At 55.2% G+C, this 18832-nt stretch overlaps 2 protein-coding genes across 16 annotated transcripts in view; both read right to left on the bottom strand.

The window, feature by feature from the left end:
• Positions 1-31: 31 nt before the first annotated feature.
• LOC122733385 (protein FAM71B-like) lies at positions 32-4182 on the bottom strand. The gene is made up of 7 exons (XM_043973735.1): positions 4132-4182; positions 3678-3869; positions 2924-3132; positions 2272-2527; positions 931-1796; positions 696-742; positions 32-527 (listed from the first exon to the last, which is right to left on the bottom strand). Exons 1-7 carry the CDS (start codon positions 4180-4182, stop codon positions 205-207), a joined length of 1944 nt encoding a protein of 647 aa, XP_043829670.1. The 3' UTR covers positions 32-204.
• A 1158-nt stretch (positions 4183-5340) lies between these two features.
• The window catches only part of HUWE1 (HECT, UBA and WWE domain containing E3 ubiquitin protein ligase 1), a 114611-nt gene continuing 101119 nt past the window's right edge, over positions 5341-18832 (bottom strand). For 14 of the 15 annotated variants that reach the window (XM_043973689.1, XM_043973695.1, XM_043973700.1 and 11 more), the window contains 20 exons: positions 18156-18444; positions 17970-18072; positions 16050-16596; positions 15042-15630; positions 14355-14473; positions 14096-14252; positions 13281-13413; positions 12803-13005; positions 12401-12528; positions 11517-11613; positions 10927-11082; positions 10593-10838; positions 10130-10247; positions 9311-9451; positions 8289-8576; positions 8080-8185; positions 7419-7536; positions 6946-7127; positions 6034-6224; positions 5341-5936 (listed from right to left, as the gene is read on the bottom strand). In XM_043973689.1, coding sequence (XP_043829624.1) covers positions 5834-5936; positions 6034-6224; positions 6946-7127; positions 7419-7536; positions 8080-8185; positions 8289-8576; positions 9311-9451; positions 10130-10247; positions 10593-10838; positions 10927-11082; positions 11517-11613; positions 12401-12528; positions 12803-13005; positions 13281-13413; positions 14096-14252; positions 14355-14473; positions 15042-15630; positions 16050-16596; positions 17970-18072; positions 18156-18444 — 4014 coding nt within the window. In that variant the 3' untranslated portion in view covers positions 5341-5833. The remainder of the gene's footprint in view (positions 5937-6033; positions 6225-6945; positions 7128-7418; positions 7537-8079; positions 8186-8288; positions 8577-9310; positions 9452-10129; positions 10248-10592; positions 10839-10926; positions 11083-11516; positions 11614-12400; positions 12529-12802; positions 13006-13280; positions 13414-14095; positions 14253-14354; positions 14474-15041; positions 15631-16049; positions 16597-17969; positions 18073-18155; positions 18445-18832) is intronic. The other variant, XM_043973699.1, reaches the window with a different exon arrangement.

Below are 18832 nucleotides of genomic sequence, written 5' to 3'. Positions count from 1 at the left end.
AGATGAGGAGGGGGGGAGGGGGAGGAGGAGGAAGATGAGGAGGGGGAGGGGGAGGAGGAGGAAGAGGAAGAAGGCAAAAGAACAGAGGAGAAGATTCTGTCCAGGGCTTAAAGGATGGAGAATCAGCCAGTCATGGGGCCAAACACGATTCTTTAATATCCGAGCCTGCCGGCTTTTCTCTGTGGCCTTGGCTGGGTGGCTCGGCTAAAGCCGGGACTCGGGGGAGGGGAGAAGGGTTGGTCCAGGCCCTTGGGAGTCTCCCACTGAGTCCACCAGCAGGCTAACCAGCCCCTCCTCCTCCTCCTCCTCCTCCTCCTCTTCCTCCTCTGCTGGTGAAAGCACCTGTGTGATGGTCTCCATTTCCACATTCTCCAGGATGGTGCTCATGTTTATCTCAGTGGCTGAGCCCTTAGAGGCCTCAGCTGTGTCCCCCACGTTGGTGAGGACAGACGTGCTTTTGCTGCTAGAGCGGGAGAGGCTACGCAAGAAGGAGGCGATACGGCTGGGTTTTTTAGTCGGGGCAGCAGCTGCAATTGAGACATGAAGCAAGCTCAGCGGGAGACCAAAGTGCTTGGGTTCTGGTGTTGGCCGGGCCTGCCTTAGCATCCTCCTTCTCCTTCCGCCCCCCTCTTCCCCCACTTTCTAGAAGGTTGCTATCAGCAGGGGCGGGGGGGGGGGAGCAGAGAGAGGCTTACGAGGTGTGCTAGCTGAACTCTTTTTCTTCCCTGCTTTCCGAGAGGTCCTAGGGACAGGGCAGAGAAGATGTCTCAGGTTAGAGCCACACTAGCTAATGGAGTAGGCAACAGTCCCTAGCACAGACGGCATTAAGATCGTCTGAGTCTTCGGGAGAGGAAAGGGAAGGCTCTTTGGCTCCCTAGACTCTCCCTGGAGAATATGCAGGGCTTGAAGCTTTTGGGGGGCTCGGCTCACCTGGAATCTTTTGCGGATGGGCTGCGGCTGGTGGCTTTGCGGGAAGATGGGCTACGACGGCTTCCCCGGGCCCGGTGGCTGGATTTCTGAGGCTCCTTGGAAGTCACGGCCCGCCGGGATGACCTCCTCTGGTCACCCCCTTTGTGGGCTCGGCCCTCTCGGTGCTTGGAGTGCCTCCTGCTCGATGGTCTTTCCTTGGATGCCCCTGGGCTGGCTGTGACCACCCTCTGGCTTCCATCTCGCTCACTCATGTAGCCCTCACTCTGCAAGGTCGACACAAGGGGGGACTCGGGCCCGAGTGGGGAGATAACTCCTGTGCCTGCTATGGCTATGCTCCCAGCCCCAGTAGAGACTGCGCTCACATGGCCCGAGGGGGGCAGGCTGCCGGCACCCACCGAGGCCACACTCACTGAGTCTGGGGACAAGCTGACTGCCCCAGCCAACACAAGACTCACACTGCCAGCAGACATGGTCTCTGTCACCTGGCCAGGTGTGGTCCCAGCCAGGGCTATGCTCATGCCAGGCCCCTGACTGCCTGCAGTGACTGCCCCCACACCTGGGGCGGCCCCAGCTGTGGCCTTGCTGGCAGGACCCCTGCTGGCAGCAGCTGCCACTGCAATACTTGGAACAGATGGTGTACTGGGGGGGGACACACTGGGCACCCCTTGGATGGTGTAGTGATGGGTCACCAGGTCCTTCTCGGGGCTTCCTGGGCTTGGGAAGCCCTCCCCGGCTTCAGCTGTCATGATCATCTCTGGCTTTCCTGCTGCCATCTTATCCTGGCTAGGGATGTCAGGAACCATGTGAAGACTCTTGATACTCACTTTATCCTGCTCCCCTTCACTGTGTAGAATTGGCTCCTGTGACTGGGGCCCACAGTAGCAGGGGCAGAAGAGGAAAGAAAGAAGTGGGGGTCAAAGTCAGCTCCTCCCACCCCATTAGAATCAGAGGAGGCAACTGACGAAGCCCCCCCCCCCCTGTAGTGCGTGTGTCTGTGTTCGGGGGGAGTGTGTGTGGGCTGGGGGGCTAATTCTTTCCTAAAAAAGGACACATCTTTGCCAACTCCCCCCCCCCATCTTCCTGACTGGGGTTTGGGGTCGAAGGCTTTCCTTCTTCCTTTTGGACCCGAGGAGAGAGGCCTAATTAGGCTATCGATATTTTGGGATCAGTGAGTTCTCAGAAGAGCTCACTGGATTCTCTTAGGAGAGAGCTGAAAGGGTTGGCAAAGAAGAGTTGTTATCCAATATCCCCCCCCTCAATTTTCCTGCGAGGGTGATTTAGGCAGGTTTTCAGAGGCAGGCAGGGAAGGCCCAAACTGGGTCCTTCTGTGGCTCAACTCACAGGAGATTTATCTTCGGCCATGAAAACCGGCACTTCAACCCCATCCCCAGCAGGGATGGCATGGGTGCTACTGTAGCCCTCGACAGGTGGCCGCAGGAGGTAGATGAGCTTCTCCCAGTAGGAGAAGAGGTCCTCCCGGGCATCGGAGGGTGGGCAGAGCTGGAGGTAGAATGAGCGCCCGCTGGCCAGTTTCAGCCGAAGCTGCTGCTTTTCACGGTCGTGGACAGAAATCTTCACAAACTTTAAGGGCAATAGCCTGCAGCACCCCCCACTCCAGGAAGTCAGTATATTCGACAGTCTTCTCTCTCCCTCCCCCCCAATTCCTCCTTAGCAGCTTTGAATGGCCTGGTCATCCATCCATGACATGGGGGGGGTGGGGGTACAGACTAAGCTTAGAGCTGACACCTCATTTTCCAGGGGATGGATGAAAATGGGGGTGCCATCTGAAGGTCCTTGACCCCGATCCAGTTACTCGGGAGTTTATTAAGACCGCATTGACTTCCCTTCCCCTCCCTGGCATGTTTGGCCTGGGGCACCTCCACCAGCTCAGGAGGGGATCTGAGTTGGACAGGAAAAACTCATCCAGGTTGACCCCTAGGAAGTTGAAATGATTTGCTGGGAAGGGACAGGAGAGGTGTGATGGCTGGCTCACCTGGTCAACTCCAGGGTCTTTGAAGGGCGAGGGTGGCGTGTCTTGCTCTTGGAGCTGGACTCTGGATGGGGCTGATCCTCAATGTATGCTACAGGCCGGGCTAGCAGCATGACATTGGGCAAAGGGAGGATCGGGCTGGTGGATGCAATGCCCACAGTCACCATGCGCACGCGGTTATGTACGTCAATAACTTCTCCTCTTTTGCTGATCTGCAGGAGCGGAAGATGAAAGAGGGAAGGGAGATGTGGACTAGATACGTGAGCCAAAAGACCTCCCCTCCTCCCCTCAGATGGTGTACTGGGGGGGGGACACACTGGGACACACTCAGAACGATCAATCCTTCACCAAGTTCAAACCTACACCTCCTACCTACCCCCCATCCCCAAGCAGAATCCTGTCAGACCATGTGCAATCCCACTCCCATGCCCTCAACACGTCCTGCTCAGCCAAGTCTTGTCCTTGTACCTTCAACTCCCAGGCAGAAAAGGGATTGACTTAGATTCCCAAATGCTGCTGCTGCTACTACCACTATATGCTCCCATTTGTTTGTTTGTTTTTGCGGGGCAATGGGAGTTAAGTGACTTGCCCAGGGTCACACAGCTATTACATGTCAAGTGTCTGAGGTCACATTTGAACTCAGGTCCTCTTGCATCCAGGGCTGATGCTCTATCCATTGCGCCACCTAGCTGCCCCCATATATGCTCCCATTTTGAAGCCCAGTGTGGGGGGGTGGGCCTGGCTGGGGTCTGGGCACCTGAATGAAGTCGCTCTCGAACATGGGGGCGTACTTGAAGGCATCGTACTCTCCCCTGTATAGCTGCTTCTGCAGCTCCCCCATGGAGGTGTTGAACATGCCCACAGCGCGCCCGCTGGCTGCCGTGTAATAAGGGAGCATGGACTCGCTGCTCATGGTCCTCCCTCCCTTTCCTCTCTTCTGGATGGACAGCTGCAGGCAGAGGGTGAGTGGGCAGCAGGTGGCCAAGCAGACAAGTGGCAGGCAGCAGGCAGAGGAGATGGGCAGGGCAGGGCAGGGCAGGGCAGGGCAGGGCAGGGCAGATGGGCAGGGCAGGATTAGGGATGAATCAGGCTTCCTGCCCCTCCTCCCCCAACCTTCGGAGAATTGTGCTGGGGAGAAGGGGAGAGGGAGGGCGGGCAGAGGCTCAGGGGAGGCTGGAGGGCTGTCATCCCACCTCCCACCAGGGGCTCACCTCCGCTAGATCAAGGTCGCTACCGTGGGGCGAGGAGCTTGGAACATCCATGACCACTATTCTCTGGTGTTTCTTCCCTCCCTCCCTCCCTCCCTTCTCCTCCTCCTCCTCCTCCTCCCTCTTCTTCCTCCTCCTTCTCCTCCTCCTCCTCCTCCGGCTCCCCCTCCGCGCCCTCGAGAGCTCCGGGGGACGGACAGACTGGCGGGCGGCCTGCCGGGGGTGCAGCCGCTCGGCCGCGCACGCGCGCTCGCTGGCTGGCTCGCTAGCTGCTCGCTCGGGCGCCCAGGGAGGTCGCGGGAGGGCCGGGACACGCGTGGGGGGGGGGGACGGGGGGCCGGCCGTCTTTCCTCCCTCCCTCCCACCGTCCCGCGGCCAGACTCTGGCGGACGGCCTCAGCCCGTGGGCTTTATAGCAGAGGCGGGAGGCGAGCGGCCCTCTGTGACCGTGGCCCCCCACCTCTGTGATCCTGGCGGGCCCCGCCCCGCCCCGCCCCGCCCGCGGCCCCAGAGCCCTCTCGGGCTCCCCGCGGCGCGCATGCGCGCTCGCCTTCGGGCGCGCCCCTTCCCATCCACAGGCAGCCAGGGACAGCGGGGTGCCCAGGGCCACACGGGTGCACAAACACAAAAAGAGCGCACCACCCCGGGCCCTTTCAAAGGAAAGCTTTATGGAGAGGCGTGGGCCCTTGCCTTGTCCTCTTCCGGAGCGTGCGCGTGCGCACGCGGCCACTTGGCTCAACCACCAGAGTGGGAGGAGAATGTGGTGCCAACGTCTTAGGGGAGGACGCGATCAAGAGAGCCCAGCGAGGCCTCCCTGCTGACCCTTGACCCCCCCCCAAGTTTCAGAGCAATCCCAGAATTTTAAACTCCCATCTTTTTTTTGAAGAGTTCATGGAATAAATAAAAGAAACAATTGCAAAGGCTTGGCCCTCCTTTCTCACACTTTGCAAGCACCCCCTCCTCCTCCCGACCCCCCTGCAGTGGATGGTCCAGGCCCAGGCCTCATCACTTTGGGATCCAAGCTCTTATTTCTAGGAGGTGGTTATGGGTTATGATCAATGAAGGCTCCACCCAGGGCTTCCCTGGCACATCAAAGTTGAACACCCTCTTTTCTGGAGGAAAGCCAGACTCGATCAATTCGAAAACTTAAGAAAACCCCCTTTTCAGAAGCTGGTGGCAGAGAAGAAGAAACATAGGCTTGGGGAGAGGGAGGTCTTGCCAAGAACTCTTTATTGTAACCCTCACCTGGAGCTGGGGAGGCTGATGACGATCCCCTCCCACTGACTCATTAAATGTGCGCACCAACACATTCCAAGCACGAATTAAGAAATGCAAACAGAACCAAAAATATATATATATGTATATATATATATAATTTTTCCGCTTCTTCCCCCATCTAAATGCTTCAAGTTTCAACACAGCGAATTTTCCAAGGGAGTGCAGGGCCTGGGGGCAGCCGCTGCCAGCTTCAGAGCCAGCTTCACCGCCAGCTTCTCCACTCTTCGCATGGGGTGAGCGCACTGGGGAAGGGGCAGGACAAGGGTTGGGCGGTTGGTTGATTACTGGTTAAGTTTCCTTCCAAGGTTTGTAAAACGTTTTTGTGGGGTCTTGTGTGTAAGGGGCTTCCCCTTTCTTTTTTTCCTCTCCCTATCCCCAAGTCTGACAGTAGACGAAAGCAACAGGGGGGCTGTGGTAGCCCCTTGGGTCTAGGCCAGCCCGAAGCCCTCTGAGCACTCCTGGATGGCCAACAGCAGCATATGACGCAGCTTCTCATAACTCTCGTAGGCAGGCAGGTCCAGCTGATTGAAACTACAAGGATGAGACCACAGGGAGTCGGTCAGTGATGGCAAACCTTCCACTCTATGAGTACTTCCTCCCCCCTTCCCCATTGTGCCACCATTCTCACCATGTGTGGGCTGAAGGCAACCGGTCTGTGGATCTGTCATCTCGGTGGATCTGGAACTTCTGAATGCCATTCATGCCCTCAAGTGCTGCAAAACCCTGGAGAGGCACCTTGGAGGTGCCTGTCACAAACTGGAGGAACTTGGCACGGTCAGCCTGATCAAAAGAACGCAGGGCTCTCCAGAACCACTGAATCTAAAGAGAGAAGACACCTGGTCTGAGCATTATTCTAGGCCCATCTCTGGCACTGCTTCCCTGACACAGCCTTAGCTTAATCCTTTCTCCCAAGGGAGATGGACAGCCTTCAAGTCTCAGCTAAAATTCTACCCTCTGCCCCCTCTCTGGGGAATGATCTCTCCTCCTCAAGTCAAAGTCAGGTCAGTCAATCAGCAGTTGTCCAGTACCTACCAAAGCCTCCTACAGGGGATGGGATTTTAGGTGGGACTTGCTAGGAAGCAGAAATGAGGTAGGAGTGTTCTAGGCATACTGAGAGCCCAGAGATGGAGTTTGTTGATGGAACAGCCAAGAGGCTGGGGTCACTGAATCAAAGTCAGGATAGGGAGGGCTTTGAATGTCTACTGGACATTCAGTTTGAAATGTCTCTGATGAGTTAGGGACGGGAGGCTGGAAGCCAGCAGTGAAGATGGAGTTGGTGAAGGCCCAGCTAAACTCCCATCGTTTCTAGGGACCCTTTCCCAATTCCTCTCATTCCAGTGCTTTTCCTTCTTAATCATCTCCAATATATCATGTGAGCTCCTGGGAACCAACCTGTGTTATGCTTACTTAGCAAAATAAAACAAGTGGGAGGTGTCAAGTACTACAGACAAGGAATGGATGCTCATTACCGAAGACATGCTCCTGCCAACAGCAGGTTGTGACCTTGTGTGAGGGCCGCTTAGATCATTGCAACACTTACCTGGATAGAGTTGGACTGGTACTTGTGATACTCTGTGTTTGATTTCAGGTCATCGATGTCTATGGTGGGCAGGCCTGAGATAAGAAGTTCCAGCTCCTGCTCCGTGAAGATGGAAATGAGGCGTTTGGGGATGATCTCGTAGAAACCCTCCAAGAAGGCTGCCAGTTGTTTTCGGATAGCTCCTGGAAAGAAGAAAAGCCCTACCGTCACCCTGGGAGCTAGAATGCCTCCCCCTACTATCCCCTTCCCCCCGGGGAAAGGAACTGATTGGTTCTATATTTTGGATTGCCCCCAGTCTTGAGTTCAACTGAGAAGGGACTTAGAGTCGGTCTAGTTCAAACCTTTTATTTCAAAGAAGACGTGTGTGTGTGTGTGTGTGTGTGTGTGTGTGTGTGTGTGTGTGTGTCTCTCTCTCTCCCTCCCATTCTGTTACAAGGAACCTCCCCACTCCCCCCAAAGAGTGCCTATCATACCTGTCATCCTCATCTGGCACACAAGGTGCACATATTCCTTTTTATTCTCTTCAGTTACCAAGATGTTGGCTCCATTTGGTTTCAGATCCCGAACTTCACAGACGCCAAACTCTTGAACCTTAAAACAAGACCAGCCACCTCAACCAGGATTAGCAGACCCCAGACCCCACCCCTCCACCGACTCCTGCAGATGGATTTGTGCCTAGTACAGATAGGCAGGTGCCCCTGTGCCACCTTGCTCAAAGATCATTGACTATTTGCTTTTTTGGGGGGATTTGGTTTACTTAAAGTGACTGAGTCCTAGAGAACTATTTCTCTTTTAGTATCAAGGTGGTGCCACAGTATACAGAAGACTGGACCAACTGAGTTCAAAGCTGGTCTCAGACTGTGACTGTGACCCGGGGGAAGTCTCCCCCCCCCCCCAATTTTCCTCAGCTGCAAAATAAGGATAAAAACACCACCTCCCTCCCAGGAGGTTGCAAAAGCTTAGCACAGGGCCTGGCACACAGCAGGTGGTACATAAATGCTTGTTTACTCCCTACAGGGAAAACTTGAAGCTTAGTTTATAAATTTCCTGACCCTGGGCTGTGGGGAATGGTGTCTCAGACACAGGATCTCATGGGCTCAAAAACAAACCCAGGGCACCTTTCCACCCAGTTACCTCAGTGCTGAAAGTGAGGTCATAGCCAAGAGTGGAAACATCATTTTCCAGCAAGTAAACCAGGCCCTGGTAAAAGTGGTAGTCCTCACTTTCCATATCTGTGTACCTAAAGACAAGCACAACCCACTATGAAAAGAGAGCAAGAGGAGACGGGGACAGGAGCAGCATTGGTCCCAACCAGGCTCAAGGCAAGATGCCCATTTCCTCACCGGACTGACTTGCCCAGGATATGCTTGTAGAAAGATCTGGTGAAGTAGCACTCTAAGAGTCGGTTGTCATAAACAGCCTTGGCCACAATGCGCCCGACAAATTTGAAGTAGCTGAGATGGTTGGGATTGCAGTGGGAGGAGGGATTGATGGTGTAGGTGACCCGGTCCCCGGGTGAGGTCCGGAACAAGGCGTACATGGGGTTAAACATCTCTCTGGAGATGATCATGTACCACTCTCGGAGGAGGCCTCCAGCATCCTGGCCTTCTTCTCCTTCAAACACTATGTACCTGGGGGTTGGGGGGAGAAGGGAGAACAAAGAGGATGGGAATTCCATTAGCTCTCCAACCCAGCAGGGAGCCCTACAGTTACACCTGGCCAAGAGACAGCACTCAGCTATCATCCTGGGTCTCTCCAGGCCACCAACCACAGGATTCAGGGTTGGAGCGAGCTAGCTCCAAGGGACCTGGGAATTCATCTAGGCAAATCCTCACGTGGGAGGTGGGCAAACCAGGGCCAGAAATGGATGAAATTAACTAAGACCACTCAGCTAGGATTCAAAATTGCCCATCTAGCACTCGGCTGCTGGCCAACAAAGCCCTATTCTCATGTAGTATGAGTGTGGGGAATGCCTTGGGTAAAGATGCTGCATGAACTCCCAGGCCACATGAGATCATGCTGGCAGCCTTCTGGTCCTGCCCCCAGGGCAGGGCCCTGGGGAGTCCATGAGAGCCTGCCAATGGCTGAAGTCCAAATGGGCTAAAGAACAGGGAAAATCTCTGGAAGTTTGGGGTGACAGTATGCTAAACAGCTGCCATGCTGAATGTGGAGGCTGAGGGCTGAGATAGGAAGCTCAGCTCTGCTGTTTGGGAGTCAACCTGGAGTCAAGCAGGCAAGGGGAGCACTCAAGAGTTCTGGGGATAAGCAGAAGCAATTTCCTGCAGGTTCCCCCAAGTGCTCTCCTTCAGATGGCTGAGGGAGGGGGGTGGGGGCCCTTCCCTCCCCATTCATCCAGTGCCCTTACAGTCGATTCTTCATTTCCTCTGGGGATTTTCGATGCAGCTCACGATAGGAGTCTTCAAACACATGGTCACGGCGGACATGCACAGCCATGTCTTCTTTCCGGAGTCCCTCATCTAGACGCTCTAGCTCTTGGCGGAAATACCTGGGGAAGAGGGAAGAGGAAGACTAAATCTGGTCATCTTATGGGAACATGGGAGGGAAGGGGTGTGGGTGGACAGCAAGAATAGACTAAGTTAATATTGAGAGCAACAGGAACCCCTAATAAGTAGCTGGGAGGTTAGAGCTTACAAACATAGACCATAGATGGAGAGTTCCATTGAGGGAGAACTTTGGGGGAACATGAGGGTACGCAGGCACACCATCAGTAGCAGCCATTTACCACTGTTCCCCAAGTGGGACTGGAGAGACTTTAACAGACATTCTAGGGCTCGTGCTATGTGACAACCAAGCATCCCTCTCCTCACCCTTCACTTTATAGATTGGGAAACTGAAATCTACTGTCCTCTGCCAGGGTACAGAGCAAGACAGTGATGGTCAGGTCTTGTCTGGAGCACAGGGACCTGCCTGCCTCAGCACCCTTTGCCACTGCTGCAATAACAGAATCCTTTTATCAATTCTTCCCCAAGATGGACTTGGGGAGTTTCAGGTTATTCAGGCAAGGACACCTCACAAAACAAACCATACAGAGTTCTCTGTATGCATTAAAAAGTGACTGCCACAAACATGGCTGCCCCCCCCCACCCCGCCCTCCTGCGGAAGGCTCACAGGCTCACACTGGGAGCACCAGCAGTGACCTGAGCTTCTACACCACATCACATACTTGCGCTTGACATCAAAGTCGAGCACACGGATATAGTCCACCAGGACAGCAAAGGGCCCATCAGCAAGATGGGTAGTGGACTGGCGTAGGATCTGATTTAGCACAGTGCGGTGAGTCTCTGAGGAGAGAGGACAAAGTGGGCATCAGGCTGGGTGTTTGTGATCTGATTCCTGACTCTCCCAGCTCCAAGGCCAGGACCGCATGCAGGGTCTGGCCATGCCCCAGAGATGGGAGCACGCACATGCCCTTTGGCACCTGCTGGGGGTGGGTCTTTATATGTTAGCTTGTCCATCCTTCTTTCCTTCCCTCCCGTTTGGTCTCCCCCACCTCCCAACTAAGAATGGACAAGCTGAACTGGGAGCTATGGGACTCTGAGGCCACCTCAGATCAGGATGATCAACTGGACCCCACTGATCCTTCCCAAGTATAGTCTAGGGAAGGACAGCTGTCCTCTCCCCCTCACCTGCAAATCGAAGAAACTTCTGTGTGTCAGGGGGCAGGCTGGAGGAAATGTGCATAGATGAGGGCTCTCGGGAGAAGAAGGGGTCCAAGGAGGACGGGGTGGCAGGGGTCAAGGGAGCAGGGGAGAGGGGTGGTGGCTCATCCTTGATGTGAGCTAGCTGGCTTTCCCGCGTGTCCCGAACAGGTGGCTTACTCTCCCGTTCAGTGGCATGGACCAGAAAGAAGGCTTCAACAGCAGGCTGCAGCACTGGGTGGGAGAAAGAAGGGATGAGCAGACAAGGTTACACCTTGGGCCAGTGAGGGAAGGAAGACGGGGACCCCATCCATACACTCACCTAGCACTGCGTGCTGATCATGGGATTCTTCAAGCTCCTTCAAACACTCGCCCAGCATGTCCCACAATTCATCAAGGCTCAGCTGCTCACTAAGCAGGGGCAGTTCAGGGGGTCTCTCTTCTTTCTCCTTCTCACTCTGTTGGCTTCCTTCTGAGCCTGTGGGGAAAGGGGACGAGAGAAGACAGATGTGAAGGCCAGAGACTCCAAAGTACTCCCAGTGGCCCAAGTTCGTGCCTCTGGGGTAGGCTGAACGTGGGCTCCACTGGGCTCCAGAGCACAGAGTTCTGTGTACATCAGACACAGACGACCTTCACTGAGTGCCTACCAGAGCACTTGTTTGTCAAGGGCCTTTCGGAGTAGAGATTTTTCTCCAACCAGACTCGGAGATTGAGTCTTCTCCAAAGGGTTGGACACATAAAGATGTGTGGACACACTTTTAAGTGGTAGACCCCCCAAGGAGGAGAGGGGTCGGCACAAGAGCCCTGGGCCCACCTCTAGTCAGCCACTGCCACATTAGCCTGCGAATATGTCGTTTCCCCACAGACTCCAAGACAGATCTTGCCATCTCCCTGGAACAATGTGGTACTGACCAATAGACTGTGTGTCTTGAGAAGCAGGGGATGGTTGGTCCACATCCATGGGAGACTCATCCCTCCGAGAAGCAACATCAGACTGACTGGACTCCGACTGGACAAAATGGGAGACAAAGCTAGTCACCAGGAAGTTGGGGTCCCTGCTTCCTCAAGCAGGGGCCCTTCCCATAGGTAACAGAGAGGATAGTGACCTTTCAAGGCCCCGCCACAACAGGATCAGAACAGAAGCTAAAGCTGCCTCACTGGCTAGCAGAGGTGTCTGGGTCCTTCCTGCACCTTGCTCCATTTCTCCCTGGTACCCCTGCCTTTCCACCCCCACCCCCCCACCCCCACTCCCACCCCCACCCCCACCCCTGTTTGCTCTGCTTGTCCTAGGGAAAGGCTTAGTCTACACTGGTACAAGGCTTCCCTAGACACAGGCTTCAAAGTTGTCTTCTTTTCTTTCTGGATTGAACGGGCAGGGCCACTCCAGCAAGGGGAAGAGGACTGAGTCCATTTGTATTGGAAGCTCCCATGTCACCCTTCTGATCAAGGCCCCCAATCATTTCGGTGCTCTCAGGACCCAGGGCTGGAGCAGGGAGCTCAAGTGTGCTCAAGTGTGTCAGGGCCCCAAGGGGCACTGTTCTGGGTGACTAAGGTGGCTTGGCTTCCTCCCTACCCAGAACCCAGAAGAGAGAGTGGAGGAAAGGTTCAATTAGGCAGCTAAGGGTGGTCAAGGCCGAGCCCAAATGAAGGAGACAAACTAAGAAACAAAACTTAACCCCTGCTTCCTAGAAGGACAAGCCCAGAATGGGGAGTGGGCAGGAGAGAAGGAGAAAAACACAGAGATGAAGAAAGAAAAAGAAACTGAACAAATGAGAGGCCCCAGGCATCACGCTAACCGTTGCTGCTTGCTGCTGTCTCCGCGCCCTCTGACCCTCACGTACCATTTGTATAATGGCATCAGCCTCAGCCTCCAGCTGCCGAACAGCTGCCTGGATGCTGCTAGCCGAGCCCAGGCTGGAGGTACCTGGGAATGGGGAGCAGAGGGAAGGGCATTCAGGCTGTAGAAAGAGGGCCGAGGCATCCCCAGGGAAGCCGCCACATGGGCCGGTGACCCCAATTTCAAGGGAACAGCCTTTGTCTTGCCACAGGGCACTGAGTGGAGCCACAAAGAGCAAGTCATTGCCCCCTCCCCCTGCAGTCCCTCGGATGAAGAAACGGGATAGAGACCAACCGCTGGCTGGCATCCTGTGCCTCAGCTTCAGACCTGGAGAAGGTGGGCCCCTGGCTAAGTAGCCTACCTAGCCTGCCTGTCTGCTTGGCCTTCTTGTTAGCTCTGCGTGTGTCATCTCGGAGCTGAATGATGACCTGCAGTACTCGCAAGAAGAACTTCTGGGTGGATGTTTTTGATGTCAGCATGGACATGGATGGCAACTGGAGCTCTCGCCCTCCCAAAGGGCGCTTCTGCGATGCCACAATCACCACGTTTTCAGCCGTGTCAAACCTAGGAGGCAGGGCAGAGGAGTGGTGTGTTTGTGTGTGTGTGTGTGTGTGTGTGTGTGTGTGTGTGTGTGTGTGTGTGTGTGTGTAGAGACAGAGAGAAAGGGAGGGAAAGAGGAGAGGGTGGGGGGGAAGGGGAAGGCTGTAGGGGGAAGAACAATGAAATGAGAGTAGGGAACACAGGCCCAGGGAAAGAAAAGGGTGCTGGTGGCTTGGCCAGTAAAGGCTGCCTTGGCCGCCAACGCTGTGTACCCTAAGTGTTGTGCAGGAGCAGCCCACCTGCTCTGCATCTTTCCTTTCAGTCGGGTGGCCTGCGGTTGCTCCTCGGGCAGTCCGTCTGGAGACAGGATCTCACACTGTGCTTGGCGTTGCTGCTCCAAGTTGTATTCTCGCAGCTCAGCCAGGAGGGTCCCTGAGGTGAGCAGAAGAAGCAAAGGATACTCAAAGCCAGTTCCCAGGAACCATAGGGGAATCTGCCTGGCAAGCCTGCTGATGCCAAGACAGGTGGAGGCAGCAGCTACTCCCTGTGTTCCCTCCCGGTCTTTCTCATGACCTAGCTATTGGGAGGAAGCCCAGGTTCCCACATGGTGTTCTATCCCCAGGGAAGACAAATGGAGTCTAGCAAGGCCTGAAGGTCAGTTGAGGCTTGTGGTCATGTGGCTTCTTGTTTCCTGGGATCCCTAGCTGCAGCTAGGAGGGAGGTAAGGGGGCTGCAGGACCCATATCCAACCCTCTACCCCACCCCCAAGAGAATTACGCTTCCTCGTTCCCAGAGTGAAAGAGTCAGACCAAATGCTCCCCAAAGGCCCCCATCCACAGCCTGTGAGAATTCCAGCTGGGGCAGCCCCTTCATTGCCCTACCACTCCTCTATCAGGAGTTGAGCTTGGAGAAGTAGCCAGGTTCTTTGGGGAAATGGTGGGGAGTCAACTGAATGCCCTTCCTCCACAAACTTTAGTTTTTAGGCAAGATCTTGTCCGAGAAGCCAAGGTGGCACCTTTACAGGCCCTGGAAACAGAGGCTACGCTTGAGCTCCGAGTGAAAACAAGGGGTCGGGGAAGGGAGCGGGCTGAGGACTACCTCCGTCTCCTCTTACCAATCTGCTTGCACAGGGTATAACCCAGATGCCTGGCTCCATTCAACAGGAGCTTAAGAACAGTGTCCCGGGTGGTTGGGTCACCCCTGGAAAGCTGTAGCAAAACATTGGCTGCATCTTCCAAGCCTTCTTCTGAACATGAGTGTGACGTCAGCACCTAGGGGAAGAGTGGGTGCGTGTAAACGAGGCAGCTTTGAGTTAGGTCCTGGGCCCTCTTGTCCCCTCCAAGACTTTAAGCCCTGCCTGGCTCGCTCCTAACCTCCACAGAGAGCTGGAGCTGATTTTCAGTTAGGCCCGATGCCGCCATCTTGCTATCCACATTGCCCCCGCTGCCTCCTTCACCGGCCTTCGCTGGGGATTTGCTGCTCTTAGCCGTAGCTTCAAAGGAATAGTAATGACAGGTAGGAGTAAGTACCAAGCAAACAGGAGAACTAGAGGCCAGCTCAGTGGGACGAGGATGGATGCTGCCTAACTGGCCCAGGCAGCCCACTGGTAACGGGTTGGAAGAGGCCCTTTTTCCACACTAGGTCTGTTTCCTCCATTATCTAATGGGTGGCCAGGCCTTGAGATGGCCTCCAAGGAGGATAGTAGGCTGACTGCAAGGAAGTTCTCTTTCAGGGTTGAGGACCAGGTTACCTACTGAAGGCTAAAGAGAAGGGTCTCAACATCTTGACCTCTTGTTAGATGCACTAATACCCACTCCAGAGTGCCAGGAACCCAATCCCATCTCCCGTGCCTAGAACATTCTTCTCTCAGCCTAGCAAAAGCCTCAGCATGCCACCCCTTCTACTCTCATAAACCTCTACCAGTTTCCCTTGCCCAGCTAAGCACCATGCTGCCCCTCCCAACCCCCCACCCCACTGGCCTGCAACTCATGACTATTAGAGCTTCAGCTTTGACCAAAATGGCTGCAGTTTGTGTCTGGGAACCCTCCACTCCAGCTTACTTGCAACAGCAGCTGGGGTGGCTGTGGTGGCTGTGGTGGCTGGGGGGGTGGCTGCCACTGTAGCAGTGGCTGAGGCTCCGGTTGGGGTGGGGCTGGGGGTGAGGGCGCCTGGGGTGGCGACACCAGTATTGGTGGAGGTGGCACTTGCTGAGGAGGCAGTGGTGGTGGAAGGAGTGCCGGTGCTGCTACTGGGGTTGGCGGCCAGAGTGTCTGACGTTTTATTCTCGGGCAGCGCAATGGAGATGAGGGACAAGAGGCGCAGGAGTTTCTCAGTGAGGAGGGAGCTCCGGCGGATGACCGGATGAGACAGCATGTTCATGAGTTGCCCTAGGGGAGAGGCTTCAAGGCTGTACAGAGAGGTCTCTCCCTCACTGCCCACGTTGATGGGCACTGACTTGACAGAGTTTTTGCCTTTGCGGCTGACGTTCATGTTGTCCAGTTTGACTAACAAGTCCCAGAAGTCAGTGGAGATACCACTACTGGTGGACTGGCTAGGACAGGGGCTACAGGCCTGTTTGTTGCTCCTCTCCCGATCGCTGTCACAATTAGTCTCTTTGGTCCGTTGCTGTGTGAAGTGACTGGGGAAGACCTGTGGGGAAACAGGGAGAAGTTCTGCTCAGCTGGGGGGGGGGGGGGGGGGCGCGGCGGCGGCGGCAGTTTGGCAGCACCCAAGGCCAGAAATGCCTGCTTGGCTTAGGGAGTTCTGAATGAGCCTCACTGCCAGGCTGTTGAGGAGGGGACTGGGCCCACGGAACCACACCAAGAGTCACAAAACGCCCTCCCACCCTCCAATGCCTAGTCCAGGCCCCAAATGACCTATGACGCAATTGCAGAGAGCCATCCCCAAGTATGCCTTGGTCACTAACCCTGAGGTCTGTCAAGTGAGGAAGTCAGGTCCTGTGACTTATAAGGCTCCCCTGGTAACAAATGTCTCAGTGATCAAGATCCCTGCCCCACCTCATCTTTGGGCTCCCTGTATGCAGGGCCCCATGCTGAGCCACTCCTCACCTTGGCTAACTGTATGAGTGTGTCCAGGACATGCCTACACACCACGGGAGCAGCCTGGGGGTGAATATGGACAGTGGAGCCACAGCCAGCATGCTTGTCAGTGTGTTTGCGGCCCGCTGCCCGCTGGATCTGGAATATGTTAGTCCGGCAGCCCAGGGCTGCATCCATGGATACAGAGAGCCACGAGAGCTGGCTGGAGCTCTTGGACTCCATCTTATGCAGCAGGTCCAAGGGCCGGCTGTCATGGCTGCCTGTGGAACAGCCCTTGGCTGCCTTCTTGCCTTTCTCCTCGGTGGTGGCTGCCTTGGGGGTCTCGATGCAGAGCTCGCTCTCGCTGCTCCGCTGCAGAATGGACAGCAGGCTGCGGATAACCCAATGGCGGGTCTGACCGTGATAGCACAAGTTGCGCAGGACCCGGTGGAGGCGGCTTGTGTTCAGCTTGGGTTCGTCCACAAAGAGTAGGACTAAGAGACACGACAAGGCTTCATGGTCCAGGAGAAGGCGGCCCCGAAGGCGCAGGAGGCTGTCCACATTACTGCCTGAGGGCCTGCAAAGACAGAGCACCATCAGCCACTCTTGGCCTGCCTTGCAACGAGCAAGCCTGGTCAATGGGCCAGCTCATAAAAATGGGGCACGGAGTCTGGTAGGTGAGAGAGGGGAGCTACATCTCCCCCAAGGAGGCCTGAACCAACCTGCCCAAGTTCAGCACTAATGGAGCTAGCCTAGAAAGCTTCCTAGGGCCTAAACGATCACTTCTGTGCACTCAGTAGCATTAAAGGGAAGCCTCTTCTTCCTCAAAGCTCCCATTCAAAGAGCCAGGCCTGAGGTCATTATTGAAGCCCTTGACCTTCACAGACAAGATTTCATTCAAAATGCCCATGGTGTAGGTACAAAAGTGGCTTGCTGAGAGTCAGGAGCCCTCAACTAGTCTCATGAAGCCCATTTCCCTTTCTGGGCCCCAGGTCCAGTCAAATGGGGCTAGGGGGTGGGGAGCTTGCTTCTGCCCTTGTCACAATCTGGGCTTTAGTTATTGCTTCTAGAGAAAAGTGAAGGGAAGAACCAGGGAGAGTGAATCAGAGGCTCCCGTCCATCATCCTCTGGCCGCACAGGACGTCTGCTGGTGTTGCTCAATAGCCCGAGGGGGCCTGTCCTAGCCTATTCTTTGTGTTGATCCAAAAGAATACATTTTTAGGGAAAGCTCAGTTGGGTGTTGGATCCAACAAATGGCCGACTTAGGACCACAGGGTTTAGGGTGAAGAGGTCCTTGGGTATCATTCCATTTCTCAGCCACATTCTGAGCCTGTCTTTAGCTACAAATCAGAGGTAGGGGAGGGGAGTCTGCGGTCTGAGGTCCCTTTATCATAGCTGACTTGGCCTTGCTTCGTACACGAGACCTCAGGCCAAACGCCTTCTCTCTTTGGAAATCTGTTCTATCCTAACCCATGACCACACGCCACAGCTCTGGGTCCCTGCTTCTGTTCTGCTTGTTGTGCTAGATAAAGGTGGTCAGGGCCTCACTGTCACCTCCTCCTCCATTACTCCTTACAGAGCTCAGCATAGCCAGGCAGGTTTCAGGCACAAACAGATGAGACAGACAAGCTCCATGGTCCTGTTCTCACAGGGAGCAAGGCAGAATTTTAGACCTCTGGGAAGGCAAGAAAATCTAGCCAAGTCTGACCCATGCCTGAACTGGAAGGGTCCAGCTCCCTAAAAGGTATTTTGGAATGCCCTGAACTGGAAGTAAGAGATGTGGATCATTCTGTGACCTAGCTTTCCCACCCTGAGAAAGCCATCGAGAACAGCCTACAGTCAGTTAGCTGTCCCAGGCCCAAACAAGTGGAAGGGTGAAGATATGGTGTTGGTACTTGTGCCCAGAGGCAAGCTGCCATTCAGAAAAGGGGGTTGTGGGAAGGCACATACCTGGTGTGGCTACTGCTCCCACTCATCTGGAAAGTGCCACCTCTCTGGACAGCCAGGCGTGTGTACTGGACTCCTCGGTTGCCACTCAGGCGACTTGTGAAGGCTGCCAGGGACAAAAACAAGGTGAGAGAAGAGGAGGGAGACCAAGCACCAGCCCCAGAGAGCCCTGGACCAGCCTGACCCTACCTGGGCTCCTGAGGATGGCAGAGAGGGCCGATGTGCTACTGTGTCCAAAGAGCCTCTCATGCATCAATTGTCTCTGCCGGGCTTCCTGCTCTCGCCTAAGGGCTTGGGCCTCAGCCGCAATGTCAGGGGGCATGACTGCCAGCACACTGTCCTCCATGTCCTCCAGCACGCTGCGGCGTAGGTCTGATGGCAGGGTTTGGATGAAGGTCACTGGGTCCATTGGGGTATCTGAACTGGCATTCTGGGCCAGCTCTCGCCTCTGTTGCTCAGCCCGCTGCTGGGCAAGAACCTGAAGCAGAGGGAAAATAAGGCTGAAGAGACCAGCATTTAGGCCAATCCTTTCACCTCTAGAAGGTGTATGGGCCCAATATAGCTCAGGGAAGAGGCAAAGGCCCACTAGCTTGTCCACCGACTGCCAGAGAAACTGAAAGGAGCTGGTCACGACAAGCTTGCTCCATGACCCCTGGTGGCTCAGGCTTCCACCATCCCCTTGATGACCAGTGAGAATCACTACACAGCTGGTGCTTCAGAGCACTGGCAGGCTTGACTGGCTAGAGCAAAAAGTACGTGAAGAACACTACAGGCCAGTCAGCTGAGCTGGGGCTGTGGCTGAGGGCCACTGTCAGTCCAAGTGGGTAGTCACATTTGGTGCTATTCTCTTAGGTCTTTGTTCATCA

The sequence above is a fragment of the Dromiciops gliroides genome, chromosome X (assembly GCF_019393635.1).
Source record: "Dromiciops gliroides isolate mDroGli1 chromosome X, mDroGli1.pri, whole genome shotgun sequence".
Classification (NCBI taxonomy): Eukaryota; Metazoa; Chordata; class Mammalia; order Microbiotheria; family Microbiotheriidae; genus Dromiciops; species Dromiciops gliroides.
The sequence above is the reverse complement of the archived record's forward strand: the minus strand, read 5'-3'. Positions and strand labels throughout refer to the sequence as shown.